The following is a 21,645-nucleotide window of genomic DNA, read 5'->3' on the forward strand; positions in this document are numbered from 1 at the left end:
TCCTTTTTTTTAGATTCCACATGTAGTGATATCATATAGTATCCATCTTTCGGTGTCTCATTTGCTTCAGTTAGCATAATAATCTCTGCTGCTGCTGCTGCTGCTAAGTCGCTTCAGTCGTGTCCGACTCTGTGTGACCCCATAGACGGCAGCCCCCCAGGCTCCCCCGTCCCTGGGATTCTCCAGGCAAGAACACTGGAGTGGGTTGCCATCTCCTTCTCCAATGCATGAAAGTGAAAATGAAACTGAAGTCGCTCAGTCGTGTCCAACTCTTCGCGACCCCATGGACTGCAGCCCACCAGGCTCCTCTGTCCATGGGATTTTCCAGGCAAGAGTACCGGAGTGGATGCCATTTCAACCCAGGGATCTTCCCCACCCAGGGCTGGAACCCGTGTCCTTGCATTGCAGGTGGGTTCTTTACCCCTGAGCCACGAGGGAAGCCTTTCATGCTCGTTTAATAATATTAATATTATTATTAATAATATCAATTATTAATTATTATATATAATTACTATATATTATAATGTTATATGTTATATAATAAAATAATAATATTATTGAGTAATATAATTGAGTAATATTCCTCTGTGTATACATGCACCACATGTCCTCTCTCCGTCCGTCTGCTGATGGACGTGTGGGCCGTCTCCATGTCTTGGCTGCTGTGAATACGCTACAGTGACCCACTGGGGTGTATGTGACTTTTCAAATGAAGAGTTTTCTTTAATCCCACTCCCAGGAGTAGGATTTCAGAATCACATGGCAGCTCTGTTTTAGTTTTTTGAGAAACCTCCCTCCGTTGTCCACAGTGCTGCGCGAGTTTGCATTCTCACCAGCAGTGTGGAGGGTTCCCGTCTCTCCACACCCTCTCCAGCACTTGTCATCAGCAGACTTTGTGATAATGGCCGTCTTGCCGACGTGAGGTGGGGCCTGAGCACAGTTTGGACTTGCGTTTCTCTAAGAGTTAGTGGTGTGAGCATCCTTCATGTGCCTGTTGGGCGTGTGAATGTCAAAGACGCTTCTGTGCACGCTCTCCTGAGCCGGGGCCTGAGCTGGAGGAGAGGGCTCAGGTTGAGGCTCCGTGCTGCGGAGAGCGGGCGACCTTGGAGCCCGCTGTCACGGACTTTTAGTCTCCGTTTCCCGTCTGTGAAATGGAGACGGTGAGCAGCGGGGCTGCCGCGAGGGTTGGCCTGATTGTCCCCCTGGAGGCGTTTTGACATGGGAGGCACCGTGCCCATGGTGCCTGCTGTTCCCCCGCTGCCGTCCACGCGCGTGGCGTCTGAGAGGAGGGAGGAGGTTAGCGTGCCCGGGCACTCTGCCTGCGGGCCGCCGGCAGGCGCGCTTCCTCCTCACTTCACATCCTCTGCGTGGCAGTGATGCGACTCGGTTTTCACAGGCGCGGGCTGGCACGAGTGACGTCCCCAGTGTCACGGGGCCGGCAGCCGGCTGTGCCGTGAGCCCACACACGCTGTCCGGGGGCCTCACAGGCCCTGACTCGCCCGGCTCTGAGGTCCGCCAGTGGCTTGCCTGGCTTTGGGCCGGCCCCTAGGGTCAGAGCCCCGTCCCCTGCAGGCACACCCCGCTGACCCCGTGTGTTCTTGTCCCCCCAGGACGCCAGAGGACCTGTCTAGGTTCATCGTGGAGCTGCAGCAGCGCGAGCTGGCCCTGAAGGACAGGAACAGTTCCATCACCAGCAGGTAGGCCTCGCGGCCGCGCTTATCCAACAACCAACTTGCTTTGGAGAGGCCTTGTGGGTGAGCGTGCCCCTGGCTTCGCAGAGCGGGGCAGGCACTGCAGATGTGCGGGTCCCTCGTCCTGCCCCGCTGCACTGAGGCCCTGCCCTGCGCCCGGGGGTCGAGGGCCAGGGCCTCCCCCGCACCCGGGGTGCAGTGTGTGCTGCGCCCGGGGGTCCAGGGCTGGGGCCTCCCCCGCACCCAGCCTGCGGTGTGTCCTGCACCCGCTCTCACTCAGACGCCTGCTGGTGTCCTGGGCCGGTTCAGCTCTGCCGTGACCCCCGGGCCAGCCGGGCCCCAGGGCTGAGGCTCGGTCCTTCAAGGTGCGCCTGCGCGTCTGTCTGACCGGGAGTGCAGGGTCCTCCCTGCCTCTAATCAGGTGCTGGAGTGATGGCTGGAACTCAGGAAAGCGCTCTGTCTTGGATCACGGGTTTATTGTGAAGCGTGCAGCTCAGATCAGCTGGACGGGAAGAGACGCCCCAGGCTTGTGTGGGGTGGGGGCAGGGCTGCCCTGTCCGCTCTGGCTGTGCTGCCCTCCCATCGCCGCCTCGTGTCCGCCGCCTCGGAGGCCCCCTTTCAGGGTTTCTGTGACTTTCCTGCTTGGTTAAGTCTCGGCTTTTGGTGACTTCCTAGGTCTCCAGCCCACTCCCCTCCCTGGAGGCGGCAGGGAGGGGGCAGGTGGAACTTCCCACCTCTCTTCCCAGCGTTGGTTCCTCTAGAGGCACCCTCCACCCCCCCAGCCCCACGCCACCCAGGGGTCTGGCCGTAGGGACACTCACATCATTCACTGTTCAGGAAATTCCAGGGCTTTGTAGAGCTCTGTGCCGGGAAAGGGGAGCACGCCTACGTGCCAGCCTGCTCCTCTTGAACCACGCATGGGCCTGTCCACTGCCATCCGCCTCCCTCCTCTGGGGCCTAGGCAGGCTTCTCTCATGTATGCAGGGTGGCTACCTACATCCTGGGTGTCGAGTCAGAGGCAGGAGAGGCCTCTTCCTTTTTGGAACAAGGAAACCTTTCCTAGGACCCCCACTGCTGGCAGACTACCCCCAGTCACGCTCCCTGCCCCAGACCAGGTGCCCACGGAGGATGGGGTTAAACTAGACGGTTCCCACTTAGAGTCACTTGAAGGTGGACCGCCGTGTGAGGTCAGCCCCTCCGGTGAGGGAAGGGCTCGGGGCGGCTGAAAGGATGGTGACCAAGAGGGACCTTGGATGCTCACCCTCGCCCTGACGGGCTGGTGGGAAGGGGTCTGTGAGGTCAGCCTGTGGGCCGTGGTCACCCCCCGCAGCCTCACCCCCTGTGCAGACTGCGTGTTAATAGTTTATTAATAACCAAAGGAAGGCTTTCTTATTTTGGGGGCTGATGTCACTTTGAAAATTGGTTTTAGAAGCATCTGGTTGTGTTGGACATAATCACATCAATTTAGTTTAAAAACCTCAAATGATAAAGATTGCCTTTTGCTTTCAAAGTTGCTGTCAGATGAAACGGGCATTAAAAGTGACTCGAAATTAAAGCTTTAACATTTTTCCACGCGGTCCTCTTTATTTTACTTTGAATTTGAAACAGAATGAACTATTACAGGAGAGGAAGCTTGTCTGCATCTTTCTCCCGCCAAACTGTGAGGCGCTTTCCAGGTTACTTGCTTGAGCAGCAGCAGGAAAGTCAGCCTCTCAGAGCTGCGAGCGTGGCTCGGTCTGTGGTCCTAGAGAGTGAGTCAGGCACCCCGTCTCTTCTGTGGGCTGGGTTTGGAAATGGACTCGCGCTGCAGGGAGCGGTCCAGCACGGAGGGCAGGTGGTCTGGGGGAGTGGGGGCCGCTCGTCCGCCTCTCAGGACCCTTGGGTTCCCTCCGAGAGCCGGTGCAGCTGGGCAGAATCCAGGCTAGACCAGGAGAGGCGCCTTGGCAGGAGAGTGGAAGCTGGGCTCTGCCCAGCCCCAGGCAAGCGCGGTTCTGGCTGGAGGCTTTCGGGGCTCTTTAGAGGATGAGGCGAGATGGCAGGAGGAGCCTCGTCATCAGCTGCGCTCAGGAAACAGGTGGTGTGTATGTGGCGCCGGGAAGTCCTCTGTGGCCTTGAGTTCCAGCCGATGTCCTGTCGGGCGACCTTGGGGAGAGCTGCTGTTGGTGGGCCTTTCTGTGAGCAGGGTGCCCTGGCCCGGTGGGCTGGTCTCTGCTTTCTGCACCGTGGTCCTCCTGGGACAGACAGCTCCAGAGGCACTGTGGGTCACTACTGAGAGCGGCCTGTCGGTGCCTGCCTTAGGACTGGAGTTTAATCACAGCCCAGGGAACCTTGCCTTCCACTCGTGGCCACCCAGTGTTGGTCTTGTTCCTGTGGCTGGTCTTGGTCCTCATGGGGGGTGTGCTGAAGGCTCTCCCTGTGCACGTGTGGTGGTACTGAGAGTATTTCCGGTGCTGGGCTGCGTGCTGACTGCCTCGCGCATGGTGTCTCCCCTGAGCCCTGCACGATGGTGCTGTCTCTGTCCCCCAGCAGAGCGCTGAGCCCCGTGTCAGCTAGGAAGCTGTAGAGGCAGGATTTGAATCCTGGTCTGTGCGTCCTGGGAGCTCCACGTCACTGTTTGAGGCTGGAGCCAGGCCCTGGAGAGGCGCTAGGTGTGGCTGCAGACCACCCTTTGTCACGCGTTGCTCTGCGTGGTGGAGCCGTGTGTCATGCGCCTGCAGGTGTGACGTGTCGGGCCAGGCCCTCGGTGCGGATCCGGGGGACCTGCTGTGGGAGCGGGTGAGGGGAAGCCGGGCAGCCTCGGCCTCTGCCTGCCACGCGCTGTGCGCGCCTGCCGAGCCCGGCTCCCTGGGGCGCTTCGCGCCCGACGCACGTGCCAGCTCTGGGCTGCTCTGACGACCGCAGCGTGCTCTGAAGACCAGCCTCCCGCTCTGGGCTGCACGCGCCTCACAAGAGCCCTTGCTTCACCTGTTAGTGTTTGAGGAGCCCGGCAGCGCCAGGGGCTTCCCAGGTGGCGCTCGTGGTCTAGACCCTGCTTCCCGACGCAGGAGACGCAGCAGACGCAGGTGCAGTCCCTGGGTAGGAAGATCCCCTGGAGGAGGGCATGGCGCCCCACTGCAGCATTCTTGCCTGGGAAATCTCACGGACGGAGGAGCCTGGCGGGCTGCAGTCCAGGGGGTCACAGAGTCGGACACGACCGAAGCAACTCAGCCTGCAGCGCCCGGAGTCCTGGGGAAAGCATGACTTCAGGGTAGCGCAGGGCAGCCAGTGGTGTTTCCCAGCAGGCAGATTAGGAGTGAGCAGGTCTGTCTCGTGTGTGTGTGTGTGTGTGTGGCGGGGTGGAGGAGGGGGTGGACAGAGGCACACCTGAAAGATGGGGGTGCTATGTTTGCTGTGGACCCACTGTGACAGGTGACACAGAAAGACAGGATGAAGTTTTTGGTAAGAGCTTGTGGATGGTGCTGTTTCTTCTCATGTCGCCGGAGAACTTAGCAGAAGAGCAGGTGAAGGCAGTGGGAGCTGGAAATGCAGCTTTGGACACTGAGATCTGTTAGAAAAGTGTGTGAAGCATGGGGAGGGCAGTTGGCACGTGGGATGTAGCCAGGGTAGCATCTAGACCGGGGCGCCCCTTCCAGGTGGGTGAGGATGCGACTCCACCTCAGCCTGCAGCTGACCAGGCGGGTGGGAACGCCAGAGAGCTGCTCTGCGGTCCTCTTCGCCCCGGACAGGGGCGTCTGTGGGGCAGGCGGACGCGAGCCGGCTCCGTTCCCCCGGCGGCCTCGCCTGGATGCGCCCCCTGCCCCCGCCCCCAGGTGTCCCGGGAGCCGCCCCCTCCCTGCAGGGCTCGTGCCTGCATGGTTCCTGCTGCCTCTGCCTGAAGCGGCACTGTGCCCGCAGGCCCTCACCACGCTCCCCACATGCTGTGTCCCCGCTGCCAGCCGCGCTCCCTGGGCCCAGAGGGCTGCCCGCCGCGCTCTGGTTGAGCGAGGGAATGGATGAGTGGTTCGGCTGAGCGCACGGGGATGTGCCAGGCAGACAGAGTGAGGCCTGCAGCGTGGGAGCCTGTGCTCTGCCCATCCCGGGGCGCCAGGCCGGACATCAGGCTGGCAGGAGCCCAGGTCAGGCAGGCTCTGCACGGGTCAGCCGGTCCCTGACCGTGCCGTCCTGCCGGGCAGCCAGGGTGCCATCGAGGGGCCAGGCTTCGCCTTGCCCCTGTGTGCCCTGCCGTTGTGCGTGGCGCCCCCGCCCCGTGGCCTGGCCTCGACTGGGCGATCTCCCTCCACTGGAGGGCGCTGTGGTGCTGCTGCAGGCCCTGCGCGGCCCGCCTCAGCTTCCTGCCGGGGCGGCTTGTGCGCCCTCTGGGCCCCTCCCGGCCCTCTGTCCCCACTGGAGGGGGCAGGGCGGCACAGGAGCCCCAGGCTGTTGGGGGGGTGTGCCCCCGTCCCACGCGGGAGCCGCTGGAGGACGTGTTGGCCCTCCCTGCCAGCTCTCCTGCTCGTCCTGGCCATCATTGTCTCTGCAGTGGTGGCCCTGGGGTTCTCAGTGATGGAGACAGAGGCTCGCCTGTTTGCTCAGCTCTTGGTGCCATGAGACCTAATGGCCTTTGGCAGGAGGTGTGGAACCAGAGGCCTCTGACAGCTGGTCTCCACGCGGTCTTCCTGGTGGTCGTGCGCGTATGGGCTCCATGGCCCTGTGAGGCACTGGCCGTGGGCTCGATGGTGGCAGAGCAGGAGGCTCTTGCTCAGGCCGCGCGCCCTCGGCTGGTCGTTCATGGGACCCTGGGGGCCCAGGGGCACTTGGAGACACAGGCAGCCATCCTCCTGTAGCTGCCCTGGCTTCGCGTCATCTCGGGTGATGTTTCCCGGGTTTTTGCTGTTTTCCGCAATTCTGGCTGGATCTAACAAGGTGAGAGTCATTCTCTCTAAGAACCGTTTTCTGGCCTAGTTGGTAACCAGAAGGTGACACACAGGTCTCTCCTGGCCATCTGCTCGTGCCCTCGCCCCTTTATCCCTCACACCTCCCTCCTTGCTTGGGACTCAGGGCAGGAAGAGTCGCTTCGCCGCTGTGCAGTGGGGGGCACGGGCCTCGGTCCGGCTGAGGGTCTGCGCCCGCCTGCAGTGCCGTGTTTGGACGTGAGGTGGTGCCTGCAGCCCTCCGAGCCACTTGCTCTGACTCTCCTCAGAACCTCCTCTGTGGCCTCCCCGGAGGGAGGGCTATTCCAGGCTATAAATTCTGCGGCCAATTAGAGAGGATGGGCCCGCGCGCGCGGGAGGGCGGTGCCTGGAGGCTCCTCGGGTGAGGGCCCTTTGCAGATGCTTCCCCGGGGACAGTGTCTGTGTCCTCTCCTTGAGTGGTGGATTCCAGGCCACCAGCTGCTTCCCCACCAGTGTGGACGAGGCCTTTGGGGTGGGGCGTGGAGGCGAGGCCCCGCGCCATCCCCCTTAGGGTGGGCGTGGACCTCCAGGGCTGATGGCTGTTCCGGCTTGGCCCTGAGCCTCAGGAGCTGCTCTCACTTTCTAGACTGTGGCCGCCTGGCTTCTGTCCCTGAGACCAAGCCCCATCACCCTGAGGGAGAACCCAGTCCATCCGGGGTCCTGGTGGTGCCAGGCCCACAAAGGACCCCACTGGCAGTGCTGGTGGTTTTGCCCAGGCTCGTGTGAGGGCAAGGCAGGGGCTGTGTGTGGAAGCCCGTGGCTGCAGTCGGCGCTTGGCTGGCGCGATCCCCGAGGCTCCCCTGGCGCTGGGCATGGCGGCTCCTCCGCTGCCTGGTCTCTGTGGGGTCAGCGCTGGGCTCCCGCAGGCTCTGGCTCGGCAGGTCTGCAGGGGTGGCCAGCTCCGTGTTCCCTGCAGGCGCGCCTGTGGAGCCGAAGCGGCTGGTCCAGGGACCATGCTCGGAGCAGCAACAGCTCGTCCTCCCTGGGTTCCTGTTGCACAGAGAGAGGCCTGCTCACTGCTTTCCGGTCATCGTCTTCCGAGAAGTCCCCTAAAGCCCTGTGAGCTCCCTGGAGGGAGGGAGGCTCTGTTCTGTTAGGGGTTGTCAGCCTCTTGCTTTTGGGGCGCTCACTTCCTGTGGACACACACAGGGGTGCTACCCCCCTGGGGCTGTGGCCCACGGAGGCCCTGGCATCGCTGGGTGAGGACTGTGGCCAGCCCCCAGGCCCTCTGCTCCATGCGTGGACCTGAAGGCTCTGAGCCTCGGGTGGGCCTGTGGCCAGTCTGTGCTCAGCGTGGCCGGTAGTCAGATGCCCTGCCTCTGACCCTGGAGGGGGGCCCTGCGCTCACGTCCCAAGGGTGACCCTGTCCTCATGGGCTCTCTGGCCCTGCTCGGGGTGGAGGACGCGGCTCTCACTGGGGCACCCCTCCCTGCCGTCCGCCCGGCGGGCAGAGTGGACGCTATGGGGCAGAGTGTGCAGTCTGAGCTTGCACCAGCAAAGATGCTTGGTTTGGTCCAGTGGCTTTGGACAAGGGAGAGGGCAGAGCAGGGGGCCGGGAGGCAGTGGAAGTGGCCTGAGGGGCAGGACCTGCTGGCAGAGGCGCTCCTGGGACACAGCTGCGGGGCACCCCCCTCCGCCCCAGCAGCCCTCCTCCCCCAGGCCGCTCCCCCGCCAAGCAGAGGCTGGGGCTCCTCGTCCTTGCTTCAGCCAGCTTGTGTTGTCTTCTCAGCAAGATGAGATGCGTTAATATTTCACACCCAGACTGTTTTCTTGCATGTTTTGCATTTCCATATTTAAAACGTCATTTACATATTCATGGGCCTTTTAAATAAGTTTTTATTGTTAAGAGATGTGGAAGTGGATAAAATGTGAAACTCCCCCTTTTATTCAAGCACTGGAAAAAATGTTCATCCCTGAAACGACATCCCTTTGAGTGGTGAGTTCTGTGGCCGTGGCTGTGGGAGGATCGCCGCGGGGGCAGCATGTGCCCGGACGTGCCTCCCCATCCCGTGGAGGCGGATGCTGTGCCCGGGGGCCCACCTGAACGCTGACGGCCACACCGGCTTCTCTCTGGGGGCAGGATGCTTGGTGTGGACGTGGCCAGGCCTCCCCCTGCGGTGTCCGAGGCAGGCTCTGGTGGACGGATCCAGGCTGTTCCTGAGCGTGCAATGGACCCTCCCCTGCCGCCACCCCCTGCCCACCGTCAGAAGTGCTTGCCCCTGGCTCCAGCGTGGCCATGCCTTTGAGGCAGCTGGGTGTGGGGAGAGAGCCCGGCCCTTGGTGAGGGTGTGGCCATGCTCTGCTGCCCCTGGGTGCGGCGCAGGGCAGGAGGGCCAGGCTGTGCCGGGGCCTCTGTCTGCGGGGGGAGAGGCCCTGCCTTCCTCTGTGCTGGGTCGTTACCAGATCACTGAGGACGAGTGAGGGGCTGGCCTGTGGCCGGCTGGACGGTCTTCTCGTTTCTTCACGTTGGGCCACTAGTGAGATTGGGCGTACCTTTGCTTCTGGTGTTGGGGTGGCGGGGAGCCAGCTGGAGATCCCAAGCACTGACCAGGACGGGGAGCCCTCCAAGGGCACCTGAAGGGGCCGGGGGTGTCTGATCTTCAGCCAGGCGTGGCTCCGGGGAGTGACCAGGTGCTTCGGGGCTGTAGCCGTGTGGCTTGGTGTGTGTAGAGGAGCCTCTTGAGGGCTCTTCAGAGTCTGAATAATGGAGCAGCAGCCCGGACAGTCCTTGGAGACCCCGGGAGACTGAGGCTTGTTTAGACCCAGACTGCAGAGATCCTGACCTTCACCTGAAATTGTGTCATCTCCGTGGGGATACATCTACTAAGTGGTAAACAAAGTCAGAGTCACATGTTATGGTCTGTTTTATCTTTGTGAACTTCTGGCCACGAGATCGTGGCCTCAAGGCCGCCTTCCCGCATCATAGACCCGCGGCATCACCCACTCTCTTGGCTTTCTTGGAGACGGACTGAGTGACGGTCACTTGGTGAGGGCTCTGATGGGAGCTCTCGCATGAGCTGAGGTGCCGTCGGCTTTCGTCAGCATGGCCAAGTGGACGCCTGGCCTCTGGAGACCAGGGTGTCAGAGGTGCGGCTCCCCAGCTGCGGGTATCGCCTCTCTCCACATGGAGACCTCACGCGGCATGGACTGGGGCGTCCCCGGCTGGACTTCTTGTGGCTGCTGGGGCTCGCGGGACGTGGCCTGTGCCACTGCCCAGCCTCCAGAACTGTTTGAATGACAGCTTCTTCCAGTGCGCATGCTCTTTGCCCCACACTGGTGCTCGCTCAGGGCTCCGGGCCGTCGCCAGAGGCAGGTTCCTCCAGAGACCAGAGGCAGGCCTGGCCGGAGGGCCAGGTTGCACTTCCAGGCCAGGTTACCTGACTCTGTGGGTCAAGGGGCATTGGCCCCATTGGCTGAAGGCAGAGGGGGCCCTGGGCACACTTCCTTTGGACCGCAGGCCCGGGACGCGGAGGAGGGAACGCTGTCCTGCGTGCAGCCCTGGCGGAGGGCAGCAGGGCTGTGACCGCAGAAAAGTGAGGTGATGGTCCTCAGCCAGGCTCAGCCAGCGGGTGGATGGCCCAGGGATCCCTAATCTGCTTTGTGACGATTCTGTTAGAGGACAGACCTGGGCTCAGAGCCCTCCAGTGAGGAAATACCACTTGGCAAGCCGCTGCGGTTGAAGAGGCGCCCGGGTCACCTCCACCCTGGGGAAGCAGGCAGAGTCTTCTTTGCTGGCTGCCTCCACAGGTGCGTTAGAATCTAGGTTTCCACAGACGCTTGGATGAAAGCAGAAGTGAATAATCCTTGAATGTTGTTTGCTGTTGGATGAGGAGATGGTGAAGAGATCCTGTGGTTGGTCCCTGACTCTTGGTGCCTCAGAACTTCCGCTTCCTTGTCTCACTGGAAGGGATTCAGGGAGGCCAGCCGGGGCGAGCAGAGACTGCTTGTGGCAGGGGCCCGTGCAGACGGCCACCCCCTCGATCGGCCGCTGAGGAGGCCGAAAGTGGGGTCCTCGGGCCCGAGGCTTGGGTTTTCTGTGCCCCGTGACTTCCATGCAGGAGGGGTCACAGCGTCTTTCTGACGCTGCTCTCAAGTTTCCTGACGCTTTGTGTGCACTTCGGGAGCCCTGAGCCTGAGGACTTCCTGCTCAGCCGTGCAGCCCCGCTGGCGCTGGCTCGTTTGAAAGAACAAGCCCAGGAGAGCGCACACGGGTTCTCGCTGCTCTCTGGCGCGCCAGGCAGTCTTGGGCACTCTCTAGCCTCTCTCGGCAAACCTTTGCAGGCTGGTCTTCTGGCGCTCAGCGGCCGCGGGACCCCCTCCTCTCACCCAGGGGAGCTGGGGCAGAGGTGGGGTGGAGCGTGGGGAGGGGGCTGCTCTCTGAGGACGGGGGCGTTTTGTCACGTTCCTCAGCCACTAAGTGTCTGAGAAGCTTTCCCCAGTTGTGGTGTTTCCCGGAAGGGGCTGTTCCTGTCTCAGAGCATAGCTAGTTTTGCCGTGTGGCAGAGTGGCAGAGTGGCAGGGGTCTCAGGTCCTCAGCAGCAGAGCTGGTTTTCCTTCCAGCTGTTCTTTTTTTTTTTAACTTTACAATATTGTATTGGTTTTACCATACATCAACATGAATCCTCCACGGGTATACATGTGTTCCCCATCCTGAACCCCCTCCCACCTCCCCCTTCCAGCTGTTCTTGTTCCCAGTGGTCAGTGTGGGAGCCTGCCTGGCTCCAGGTTGCTTCCCACCTGATTCCTGGTTACGTTAAGAACTGGGGCTCTTGGAGCACAGGGGGGCCACCATGTGCCTGGAGAGCATAAGACTCTGGGGTCCAGGAATAGCGCTTAATGAGAGAGGACAGGGCGTCCCCAGAGCTCGTACAATTGCTGGGCTCACTCAGTGGTGATGGCTGCTACCTAAGCGGGCAGGGTTTTATTTATCCTGTGGTGGATAGAGAGGCTGATTTCTTGTCAGATATTTCCATCTTTCATCCAAGTAAGAAACTAGAGGCTTTCTTGCCAAGATTTAGGAACAAGTCAAGGATGTCCAATTTAACTTCATACTGGAAATCCTAGCTAATGCAGTAAGACCAGAAATAGGAAATAAAATGTGCACAGTGGGAGGAAGGATGAAATAAAACTGTTTGCAGATGATATGATTGTTTATATAGAAATCCCAGAGACTCAAGCAAAAAGCTCTTAGAACTAATAAGCGATTATAGCAGGGTTGCAGGCCATAGGTTAATATATTTAAGTCAGTGAACATTTAGTTTGAAATTTAAAACATTATGTCACTTACATTAGCACCAAAACAGACAGATTCTAAGGTAAAAACCAAACAAAACTTTTGTGCAAGGTCTAACGAGCAAAATTATAGACATCTGATGAGAGACGTTAAAGATCTGAAGCAGAGATGTTCCATGTTCATGGATAGGAAGACTCAATCCTGTCATCTTGTCAGTTCTTTTCAGCATGATATGTGTATTGAATACAGTCCTAATCAGAATGTGGGCAAACTGATTCTAAAGTTTGTGTGAAGACCAAGAGCCCGGGAAGAGCCAGTACAGCGTCGAAGGAGAAGAACAAGGTTGAAGGACTAGCCTTCCTGGCCTCCCAGACACCCCAGATCTCCCAGGCCTCCCAGACCCCCCAGACCCCCCAGGCCTCCCAGACCCCCCAGATCCCCCAGGCCTCCCAGACCCCCTAGACCCCTCAGGCCTCCCAGACCCCCCAGACCCCCCAGGCCTCCCAGGCCTCCCAGGCTTCCCAGGCCTCCCAGAACCCCCAGACCTCCAAGACCCCCCCAGACCCCTCAGGCCTCCCAGCCCTCCCAGACCCCCCAGATCCCCCAGGCCTCCCAGACCTCCCAGACCCCCCAGGCCTCCCAGACCCCCCAGACCCCCCAGGCTTCCCAGGCCTCCCAGAACCCCCAGAACCTCCAAGACCCCCCCAGACCCCTCAGGCCTCCCAGCCCTCCCAGACCCCCCAGACCCCCCAGGCCTCCCAGGCCTTTCAGACCTCCCAGACCCCTCAGACCCCCCCCAGGCCTCCCAGACCTCCCGGACCTCCCTGGCCTCCCAGACCTTCCAGACTGCAGAAAGCGGGGCAGTGCAGTGCTGTGGGGGGAGCAGCCAGCCAGCTGTGGGGCAGAGCGAGGCCCCAGGAGCACCCTGGGAGAGGCGGTGTGCTTTGGTGAGAGAGCAAAGGCAGTCATTTCAGCAAAGGTGCTGGGGCCACTGCACGTCCACAGGCTGAACAGGCACGTGGATCCAGATGCAGACCTCTCGCTCTCACACAGATGAGCTCAAAATGCACTACAGACCTAGGTGTAACACGCAGAACCACGACTGTCCTGCAAGGTGGAGGACTGGGTGTGGCTGACTCTCAGTTGGGCAGTGACTTTCCAAAAGCAGCGTCAGAGCCACAGTCTGTGAAAGAAAAAGTTGGCGAGCAGGACCTCGTTAAAACCATAAACTTCAGCTCCATGAAAGATGCTGTTCAGAGAATGAAAGGACAAACCACAGAGTGGGAGAAGCACAGCTGACCCTTGAACAGTGCAGGCGTGCACCTGTGTCATTCATGGTCTGCGTCCTCGCTTCCGCCAGCCACAGACCGCTGCTGAGAACACCCGTGTGCAAGTGGAGCTGTGCAGTTCAGACCTGCGTTGTTCCAGGATCACCTGCATCTGCAAGACCTGTATGTGATAAAGGACTGGCATCCAGAATGTAAAAAGAACTCTTAAAACCCAAAAGTAAAAGCCAACCCAGTTAAAACATGACCAAAAGATCTGAACAGACACCTCACCAGAGAACATGCTGCTGCTACTGCTGCTGCTAAGTCGCTTCAGTCGTGTCCGACTCTGTGGGACCCCAGAGACGGCAGCCCACCAGGCTCCCCTGTCCCTGGGATTCTTCAGGCAAGAACACTGGAGTGGGTTGCCATTTCCTCCTCCAATGCATGAAAGTGAAAAGTGAAAGTGAAGCCACTCAGTCGTGTCTGACTCTTCGCGACCCCCAGACTGCAGCCCACCAGGCTCCTCTGTCCATGGGGTTTTCCAGGCAAGAGTACTGGAGTGGGGTGCCATTGCCTTCTACGCACCAGAGAAGATAAACAGAGGCAAATAAGCATATGAGAGGCTCCCACGTTGGGTCATCAGGGAAAGACTAAAACGACAGTGAGATACCAGCACACCGCTGTTAGGGTGGGCAAAGCCGGGCGCGGGCAACACCCAGCACTCCTGGGGGTGCGGAGCGACAGAGCCTCATTGCTGCCGGGGCGAGCGTGGCGCAGTCGCTCTGGAAGGCAGCGTGGGGTTTCTTACAGAAGCAAACATGCTCCCCTGCAATCCAGGACTCAGGGTCCTCAGTATTTATCCAAGAGATGTGAAAACTTAGGTCCACATAGAAACCTGCACACAGGTGTTTCTGTCAGCTTTGTTGATAAATGCCACAACAGAGATGCAACCAAGATGTCCTTCGGTAAATGAATGGGTGACCTGATACATCCAAAGAGGAGAAAGAAGTGAGCTATCAGGTCATGAAAAGATGTGGAGGAACCGTAAATGCACGTTATTAAGTGGGAGAAGCCAAGGTGGAGAGGCACATAGTGCCCAGTTCCAAGTGTATGGTGGTCTGGGGATGGCAGGGGCACGGTGGTTACCGGGGCTCGGGGGACGGAGGGGTGGAGAAGTTTTTGGCGCAGTGAAACTCCTCTGCATGACCGAGGAATGGGGGCTACATAACATCGTGTATTTCTCTGAACCTGTTGAACATACAGCCCGACAGATGGACCCTAATGTGACACGTAGCAGTGTGTCCGCTCATTGTGTGACCAGCATGCTGCACTGAGGTGGGCTGTTAGGGGAGAGTGGGTGGGAGGCTGTAAAGCGAAAACTGCTTTAAAAATAATGTCTTTTCATTTACAACAAACCAAGACGGATGGGCCTATAGAAGGAGCATCCTGGCAGTCAGGGTCTCGAGGCTAGCGCGGTTAGTTTATCCTGCTGGCCTGGCGGCCTGGGGGCATGGGAGAGGCTCCGCTGAGCGGGAGGCGTGGGCTCCGGCCGGCCTGGCGCCGTGGGCAGCTGCTCCCGGCGGGCGGCAGGTGCACCGGGTGGCGAGGCTCCTCAGCCTGTGCTGGCAGGGGTGTCGGACCCAGGTGGCTGCCAGCTACTGTGTATGGACGCACACCCGCTGGGCCAGGACGCAGGGCTGGGCGCGGCTGCCGCGCCATGCGGTGCTTCTGGCCTGGTGTGCCGCCACCGCTGGGGCCTGGGGTGGGGGCTGTGCTGAGGCGGGGAGGCGGAGGGGCTGGGGTCACGGTAGAGAGAGGCTGGGACGAGGGGGGGGTACACAGACCAAAGCCCAGGGTTCCCCCGGTGCCAGCAGGGTGTGCCAGGCCCCCTTTGTGAGCATGAGCCGGGAGACCCCAGCAGGGCTGCCCATGCCAAGCAGGGCCCCCTGGAACCGGGCTCAGCAGGGAGGGAGAAACGGAACTTTGAATTTCAAATCAGGTTAAATTCCTTCCATTTAAAATCTTGACTGTTCCTTCTCTGTTCCTGTTGGAGAGCCAAGGATGTTTAGCATTCTCTCATTTCTATGCTCTGCTAATTTTATTGTCTTTCCATATTTTCTTGCCATAAATGTAACAGATTTTATTATGTATAAACCATTTTTAATATAGCCTCTCATAAAGCCAGAGGAACGAGGGGGATTATGCCTTGGCAGCCCTCAGAACACACGCGTGTCCTTCCATTTTTAAGCCTCTGGGTCAGGCCTCTGTGGAGGCTTCCTGACGTGCCCCTTGCCCGGCCTTCCAAGGGAGGGGGCGGAAGGACAAGGTCCTTTCCTGGGTGCTGTCCACACCTGGAGACTCGCTTCTTCATTGCAGGTGCCCCCGGCTGGGGCTCAGGTGTCTCAGCTCTGCTCGCCCGGTCTCCTGCCCCTCCCGCGTGAGGCTGGAAGAGGACTCTGGCTTGGAGCTGCCAGGGTCTCCAGCCGTCTCGGCCCAGGACTCGGGGTGCCCAGGAGGGTGTCCTGGGCCTCAGGGGGTGCCATCCAGGAAAGCTGCTCTGGAGGGGGCGTTTTGGAACAATTTTGTGATCTGTTTAAATGTCCATGACCTTTTGGGTAATGACTCCGTAATGTGTCTTACCATTAATTGTAAAATACCTTCACAAATGCGTTTCCAGCAAGTTAACCCTGTCCTCTGAGACTGAGCTGTGTTTCAAACGCGACTGGTCTTCGAGGCAGCTGCAGCTCCTGAGGCCTCGGTCCTCCTGGGCTGTGTGCTGCGTGCCGCCCTGGACTTGGCAGGCAGGAGGGGCACAGGAGGGGCACAGGGGGCAGCCAGGGCCTGTGCTGCCCAGGCGTGTGGAGTGCGTGGGTGCCACTGTGCCCTGGGAGGAGGTCAGGAGAGGGCTGGGCCCGCAGTGCTGGGAGCAAGCCAGCAGGACAAGACGCTGCACCTGCGTCTCCCATGGAGCCTCCTGACTTGCTGCTCGCCCACTCCTCAGAGACGCTGCTACATGTGCCTGCTGGCGGGGGACCAGCTCCTCCTCCCCCGGACGTCCCGTCTGCACGTGGAGCTCGCTTCTTCATTGTGGATGCCCTGGGGCATGGCGCGGGCGTCTCAGCTTTGTCGGCTCCGTCGCCCTCTGTGATGGGCAGACTGCAGAGAGCATGCGTGGCCCTCAGGAGGCTGGCACAGTGGAGGGAGGTCACTACGAGGTGGAGATGTCCTGGGCCCCTGAGGCCTGCTCTTCTGTCAGAAGCCCTGGGCGCGGCCTCGTGGCGAAGGCGTCACTCCTCTCCGCTGCTGGTCTGGGGGCCCTGGGAGGTTGAGCCCAAGGCGCTGGTGTGCTGCGGGTCCCTTGTGCCCACCTCTCTGCTCCTCTGATGGTGGTGGCTGCAGACAGGACCCTGGAGAGGCTGCAGGCCCCCGCAGGCTCTCGGGAACCGAGGAACTCCGTTTGTTTCTCCCATCGTGAGCCGCTAGTCCCGTGGTCTGCTGTGCGGTCTTCTCTTGTCCCGGGGGAGCATGTCTGCCCATCCATCTGTGTGCAGACGGCACCTCTGGAGGTGTGGGGTGACTGTCTGCTTTTCTCCCCGGCGAGAAGAAACACCCGGGGTTTCCTGTAACTTGCCCTTGAGAAACCAGATTTCCTCGGCATGCTTGTCAGCGGCGGGTCACGGTGGGGAGGGATGTTACCAGACAGGAGTGGGTCTCGACAGGCTCCTCCCGGAACCCCCCAGACACGGCTCACCGTCCTACAGAGTGAGCCCGGAGCCTTCCCGCCCCTGGGGCCCACACTCTAGACCCCGAGGGCAGAGCGCCCTGCTCCTGCCGGCCTCGCGTGTGTCCCCCTGCCCTCTCCGCCTGGTCGGGCTGGGGTCCCTGCCAGCTCGCTGCTTCTGAAGGGGTCCTGCAGGCCTGCCCTGGAGCTGAGTTCCCGCTGGCTCTGGGCTAGAAAGATGGTCAGAGTGCTGGCTGCCCTGGGTCCCCGTTGGCTCCGCGGGGCCTCTCCTGTCTGTCTCCCTGGTGCCGGCCTGGGTTCCCGTTGGCTCCGCGGGGCCTCTCCTGTCTGTCTCCCTGGCGCCGGCCTGGGTCCCCGTTGGCTCCGCGGGGCCCCTCCTGTCTGTCTCCCTGGCGCCGGCAGGGGCGGCAGCTGTGGCCTTTGCTCTGCGGGGGGCGGGAGGGTCAGTTCCAGTAGCGCTTTTCCCTCCCCTGCCACCCCAGACAGCCTTTGGAGCCACCAGAGGGTGGTGTGCCGCCCCCCGCTGGCAGCCAGGCTTTCCTCCTGCTTCCCGTGGACTTGTGTCCGCGGGGAGAGAAGTGAGGACGAGGGCAGGCAGGGCAGCTGCCTCCTCCTGGGGCCACGGTGGACGGTCCTTGCGTTCCCCGGCCAGCAGAGCGAGGTGGCCATTGGGCGCCTGCGGGCGAAGGGGCTGCTCCTGGAGCTCCAGGGACGCAGGGGCTCCGCGCCAGCAGGTAGCCCGGCCGCTGACCCAGGGTGTTCATTGGAGTGACTGCCGGGGCCCCTGTGGGCCATTGACCTGGGACGGCGGAGGCTCGGGGCCAGGCCCTCGGCTTCACTGTGACGGAGGTCAATTGTGTCTGCTGTCTCCAGCGAGCCGCATGTCACACGCCACCCGAGAGGCCGCCCGCCTGCACTAAGGACTCTTGATTAAACAGCTCCCGTCGGAGAGGTCATCCAGAGCTGCTTCTGACTGTCACCTCTTGAAACGGCTGCTCGAGTTTTGGCTTCAAGAGTCCTCCTGAGGAGCGACTGCTCTGTGAGAGCCGAGTGCCCAAGTCCTGGCTGGCGGCCCGCAGCCTCTCCCTCGTGACCCGGCCCTGGGGGGCGGCATCACGTCCCGGACAGTAGCCTGGCCCCCGGGCTGCCCAGCTGTGGCGCCGCAGTGCCCAGGTGGAGCGGTGAGGGGAGATGGCAGGTCTCCTGCTGCAGGGGGTGCTGAGCCAGTGGGCGACACGTGCTGTTCAGCCCCAGAGAGCTGAAGCCGTCCGTCTGGGCCCAGAGAACTGTGGAGAATGTATGCAGCGCGGAGTCATCATCTGGCTTCAGGAAACCTAACTGATTTGGAAACAGTCTGGGGGACGCTTCAGCAGCGCCGGGAGCTCTCCGTGGAGCGGAGCCAGTTCTTTGGTCCAAACCAGATACTGAATTTATTGTGAATTGAAGTAGCCTCAGTACATTCTTATAGCTAATGAACATGATTAAAAGTACATTGTATTTGTTGGGTGCCCTCGCGTGTCGGGACCTCGACAGGCGTTGCTGTGGTGGCCCCAGCGGTGCCAGGAGCTGGACCCGTGCGTCCTCAGGCTTTGGGGGAGGCCGAGAGCCAAGGCCGAGGCCAGTGCTGGGAGGTGCAGGGCAGAGCCGAGGCCATCTGTCCCCCATGTCTGGCTGCCCCAGCTGACGCTCTCAGGGCCAGCGAGTCCTCGAGAGTGGTGGGGCTGGTGGGCACCCAGCACCCTTCAGTCTTCGCTGTCCCCACCGGGCAGTTTTCTGGGTCCAGCTCCGAGGGGATTCATCCCCGAGAGCCATGGTGACTGGTGGGTCGTCCAGGTGTCTCCCCGGAGTGCTGCGGGCTTGGCAGCCGGGCGCCTCTCCCAGCCGCCTGCGTCCTCCTGAGGGGGTCCACTTCACCTGTGTACCCCCAACCCTGCCTCCCTGCTCCCGTCACTGTCGCGTGAGGGGCACGCCTGACTCTTGTGACCCCATGGGCTTTAGCCCCCCAGCTGCTTCTGTCCGTGGGATTCTCCAGGAAATAATACTGATGTGGGTTGTCATTTCCTACTTCACAAATCATACCCTCCTGTCGGGGAGACCCTGAAGCCGGGGTTCAGAGTCCTGGCCACGTGGCCTTTGGGCTGCTCTGTGAGGCCCACGGCGCTCCTCACGCGGACTGCTTTACTACAGAGCCTCTGTTTCGGTTCGCTTTTCATTCGAGAGGCTCTGTTAGGTGTACGGTAGCACCATTTATCATTGGAGAAGGAAATGGCAACCCACTCCAGTGTTCTTGCCTGGAGAATCCCAGGGGCGGGGGAGCCTGGTGGGCTGCCGTCTATGGGGTCGCACAGAGTAGGACAAGACTGAAGCGACTTAGCAGCAGCAGCACCATTTATCAGCTGATTTGCCCGACCTTGTGGAGCTGGGGTTATTTATTTTGAGGTCTGTGGTTTCTAACGAACCCCCCCCACAAGGCGGGCAGTGTGGTGGTTGCCCCGCCTGGCAGGGCACTCTGGCGTCTGCGTGGGGCTGACAGTGCGCTAAACGCTGCCACTTGGGCCGTCACCACCTCCTCGGTGACGTGACTCGCTGAAGCTGGGTTTAAGAGCGGAGACGGGTAGCAGCAGGTGGTCCTCAGAAGTCACCCTGGGCCTTCTTGCACGGGGCTTTCGGAGCTGAGGTGCCTGGCGTGGCCTTTTGCTGGATGCCGGGCCGGGCCACGTGCGCGCGGCGGCGGCTCCGTGCTCCTGCTCGCATTGCCTTCCCCCTCTTCCTGACCCAGCCTGGGGACCGCTGCTGCCCCAGGGCCGCCAGGGCAGCGCCTGTGCTCCGGGCGGGGCTGGCTGCCCCGTGCTGTGCGTCCTCTCCCACTCCACGTGCTTGTGGGTGTCTGAGCCGTCATTGTTTTCAAAAGTGAGATTTGAAGCTGCCTGTTTCTTGACCCTCTTTTGTGTCCAGTCGTTTGAATATGTGGATCAGTGAACTGGGAGCCTCTGAGTTGTTTCTAGCAGGAACTTTGGGTCAGCTGTTGCTGTTTAGTTGTTAAGTCTGAACTTTTTCTTCAGAAAAAGTTAGTCCCTTTTCTCAGTCTCCAGAGTTTGCTCAAATTCACGTCCATTGAGTCAGTGATGCCATTCAACCATCTCATCCTCTGTCCTCCCCTTCCCTCCCGCCTTCAGTCTTTCCAAGCATCAGGGTCTTTTCCAGTGAGTCAGTTCTTCCCATCAGGTGGCCAAAATATTGGAGCTTCAGCTTCAGCATTAGTCCTTCCAGTGAATATTCAGGGTTGGTTTCCTTTAGGATGGACGGGTTGGATCTCCTTGCTGTCCAAGGGACTCGCAAGAGTCTTCTCTAGAACCACAATTTGAAAGCATCAATTCTTTGGCACTCAGTCTTCAGCTCCAATACTTTGGCCACCTGATGCCAAGAGCCAGCTCATTGGAAAGACCCTGATGCTGGGAATGATTGAGGGCAGGAGGAGAAGGGGACAACAGAGGATGAGATGGTTGGATGGCATCACTGGCTCAATGGACATGAATTAAAGCAAACTCCAGGAGATAGTGAAGGACAGGAAAGCCCAGTGTGCTGGCAACCATGGGGTTGCAAAGAGTCGGACGTGACTCGGTGACTGAATAGCAACAGCCTTCTTTATGGTCCAGCTCTCACATCCATACGTGACCACTGGAAAAACCACAGCTTTGACTAGACGGACCTTTGTCAGCAAAGAAATGTCCCTGCTTTTCTATGTGCTGTCTAGGTTGGCCATAGGTTTTCTTTCAAGGAGCAAGTGTCTTTTAATTTCATGGCTGCAGTCACGACCTGCAGTAATTTGGGGGTCCAAGAAAATAAAGTCAGCCACTGTTTCCATTGTTTCTCTATTTGCCACGAAGTGATGGGACCGGGTGCCATGATCTTAGTTTTTTGAATGCTCAGTTTTAAGCCAACTTTTCCACTCTCCTCTTTCACTTTCATCAAGAGGCTCTTTGAGACAGGCAAGGTGGTCTGGTATTTCCATCTCTTTCAGAATTTTCCACAGTTTGTTGTGATCCACATAGTCAAAGGCTTTAGCATAGTCACTGAAGCTGAAGTCGGGTTTTTTTGGAATGCCCTTGCTTTTTCTATGAAGCCCTTCTTCTCATCCACTCTCACTTTAATCATCTTGCTGCATCTCTGCAGCTCCAGGGGCCTGTGTGGAGGTTCTGAACCCCACTTCACAGATGAGAGGCTGAGGGAGTGACTTGGCCGCAGTCCACGCACAAGTCCAGTGGAACTGCCTGTGTCTCCTGTGCCCGGTCAGCCTCTGTCCCCAGGCAGGAGCAGTGCTAGGCAGAGAGTAGCTCAGGAGCGTCGTCCCTTCTTACCTGTCTGCAGGAGCACCCGTGTCAGCAGGGAGAGGGACAGCGGCTGGGGCTAATTGGCTGCTTCCAGAAGCCGAATGCTGGCTTGCTTTTGAATAGATGCTCTGAGCTGACTTTTTAGGTCGTCTGTTTTATTGAGATTTTAAGGCTGGACAAATGTCAGGACTCTCTCTTGATATGATCTCCTTAGTTTATTTCAAGAGCTGCCAGGAAGATCCTGGGATCCATTGGATAGAAACCAGGGCAGAAGCTCGAGCCGGTGTTCCAGCAGCGTCTGGGCCTTGTGTTGCCTCTGCCTGCCTCCTGAGGAAGCCTCTCTCCCGTCTGGGTGCATGGCTGGCCTCCGAGCCCCACAACGGTCTTCTCCCAGTTAAGAACCCCGTCCCTTGGAGGGGTTTGTCACCAGCTCAGTTAGCCAGACCCGT

General features: G+C 59.9%; 1 protein-coding gene across 1 annotated transcript in view; it reads left to right on the forward strand.

Moving 5' to 3' along the window:
- The window catches only part of MAD1L1 (mitotic arrest deficient 1 like 1), a 244,884-nt gene that overhangs the window by 49,253 nt on the left and 173,986 nt on the right, over positions 1-21,645 (forward strand). The window contains exon 10 of the mRNA XM_055562250.1: positions 1,611-1,697. Within this exon, the coding sequence (XP_055418225.1) occupies positions 1,611-1,697 (87 nt within the window). The remainder of the gene's footprint in view (positions 1-1,610; positions 1,698-21,645) is intronic.

Source organism: Bubalus kerabau, chromosome 23 (assembly GCF_029407905.1).
Source record: "Bubalus kerabau isolate K-KA32 ecotype Philippines breed swamp buffalo chromosome 23, PCC_UOA_SB_1v2, whole genome shotgun sequence".
Lineage (NCBI taxonomy): Eukaryota > Metazoa > Chordata > Mammalia > Artiodactyla > Bovidae > Bubalus > Bubalus kerabau.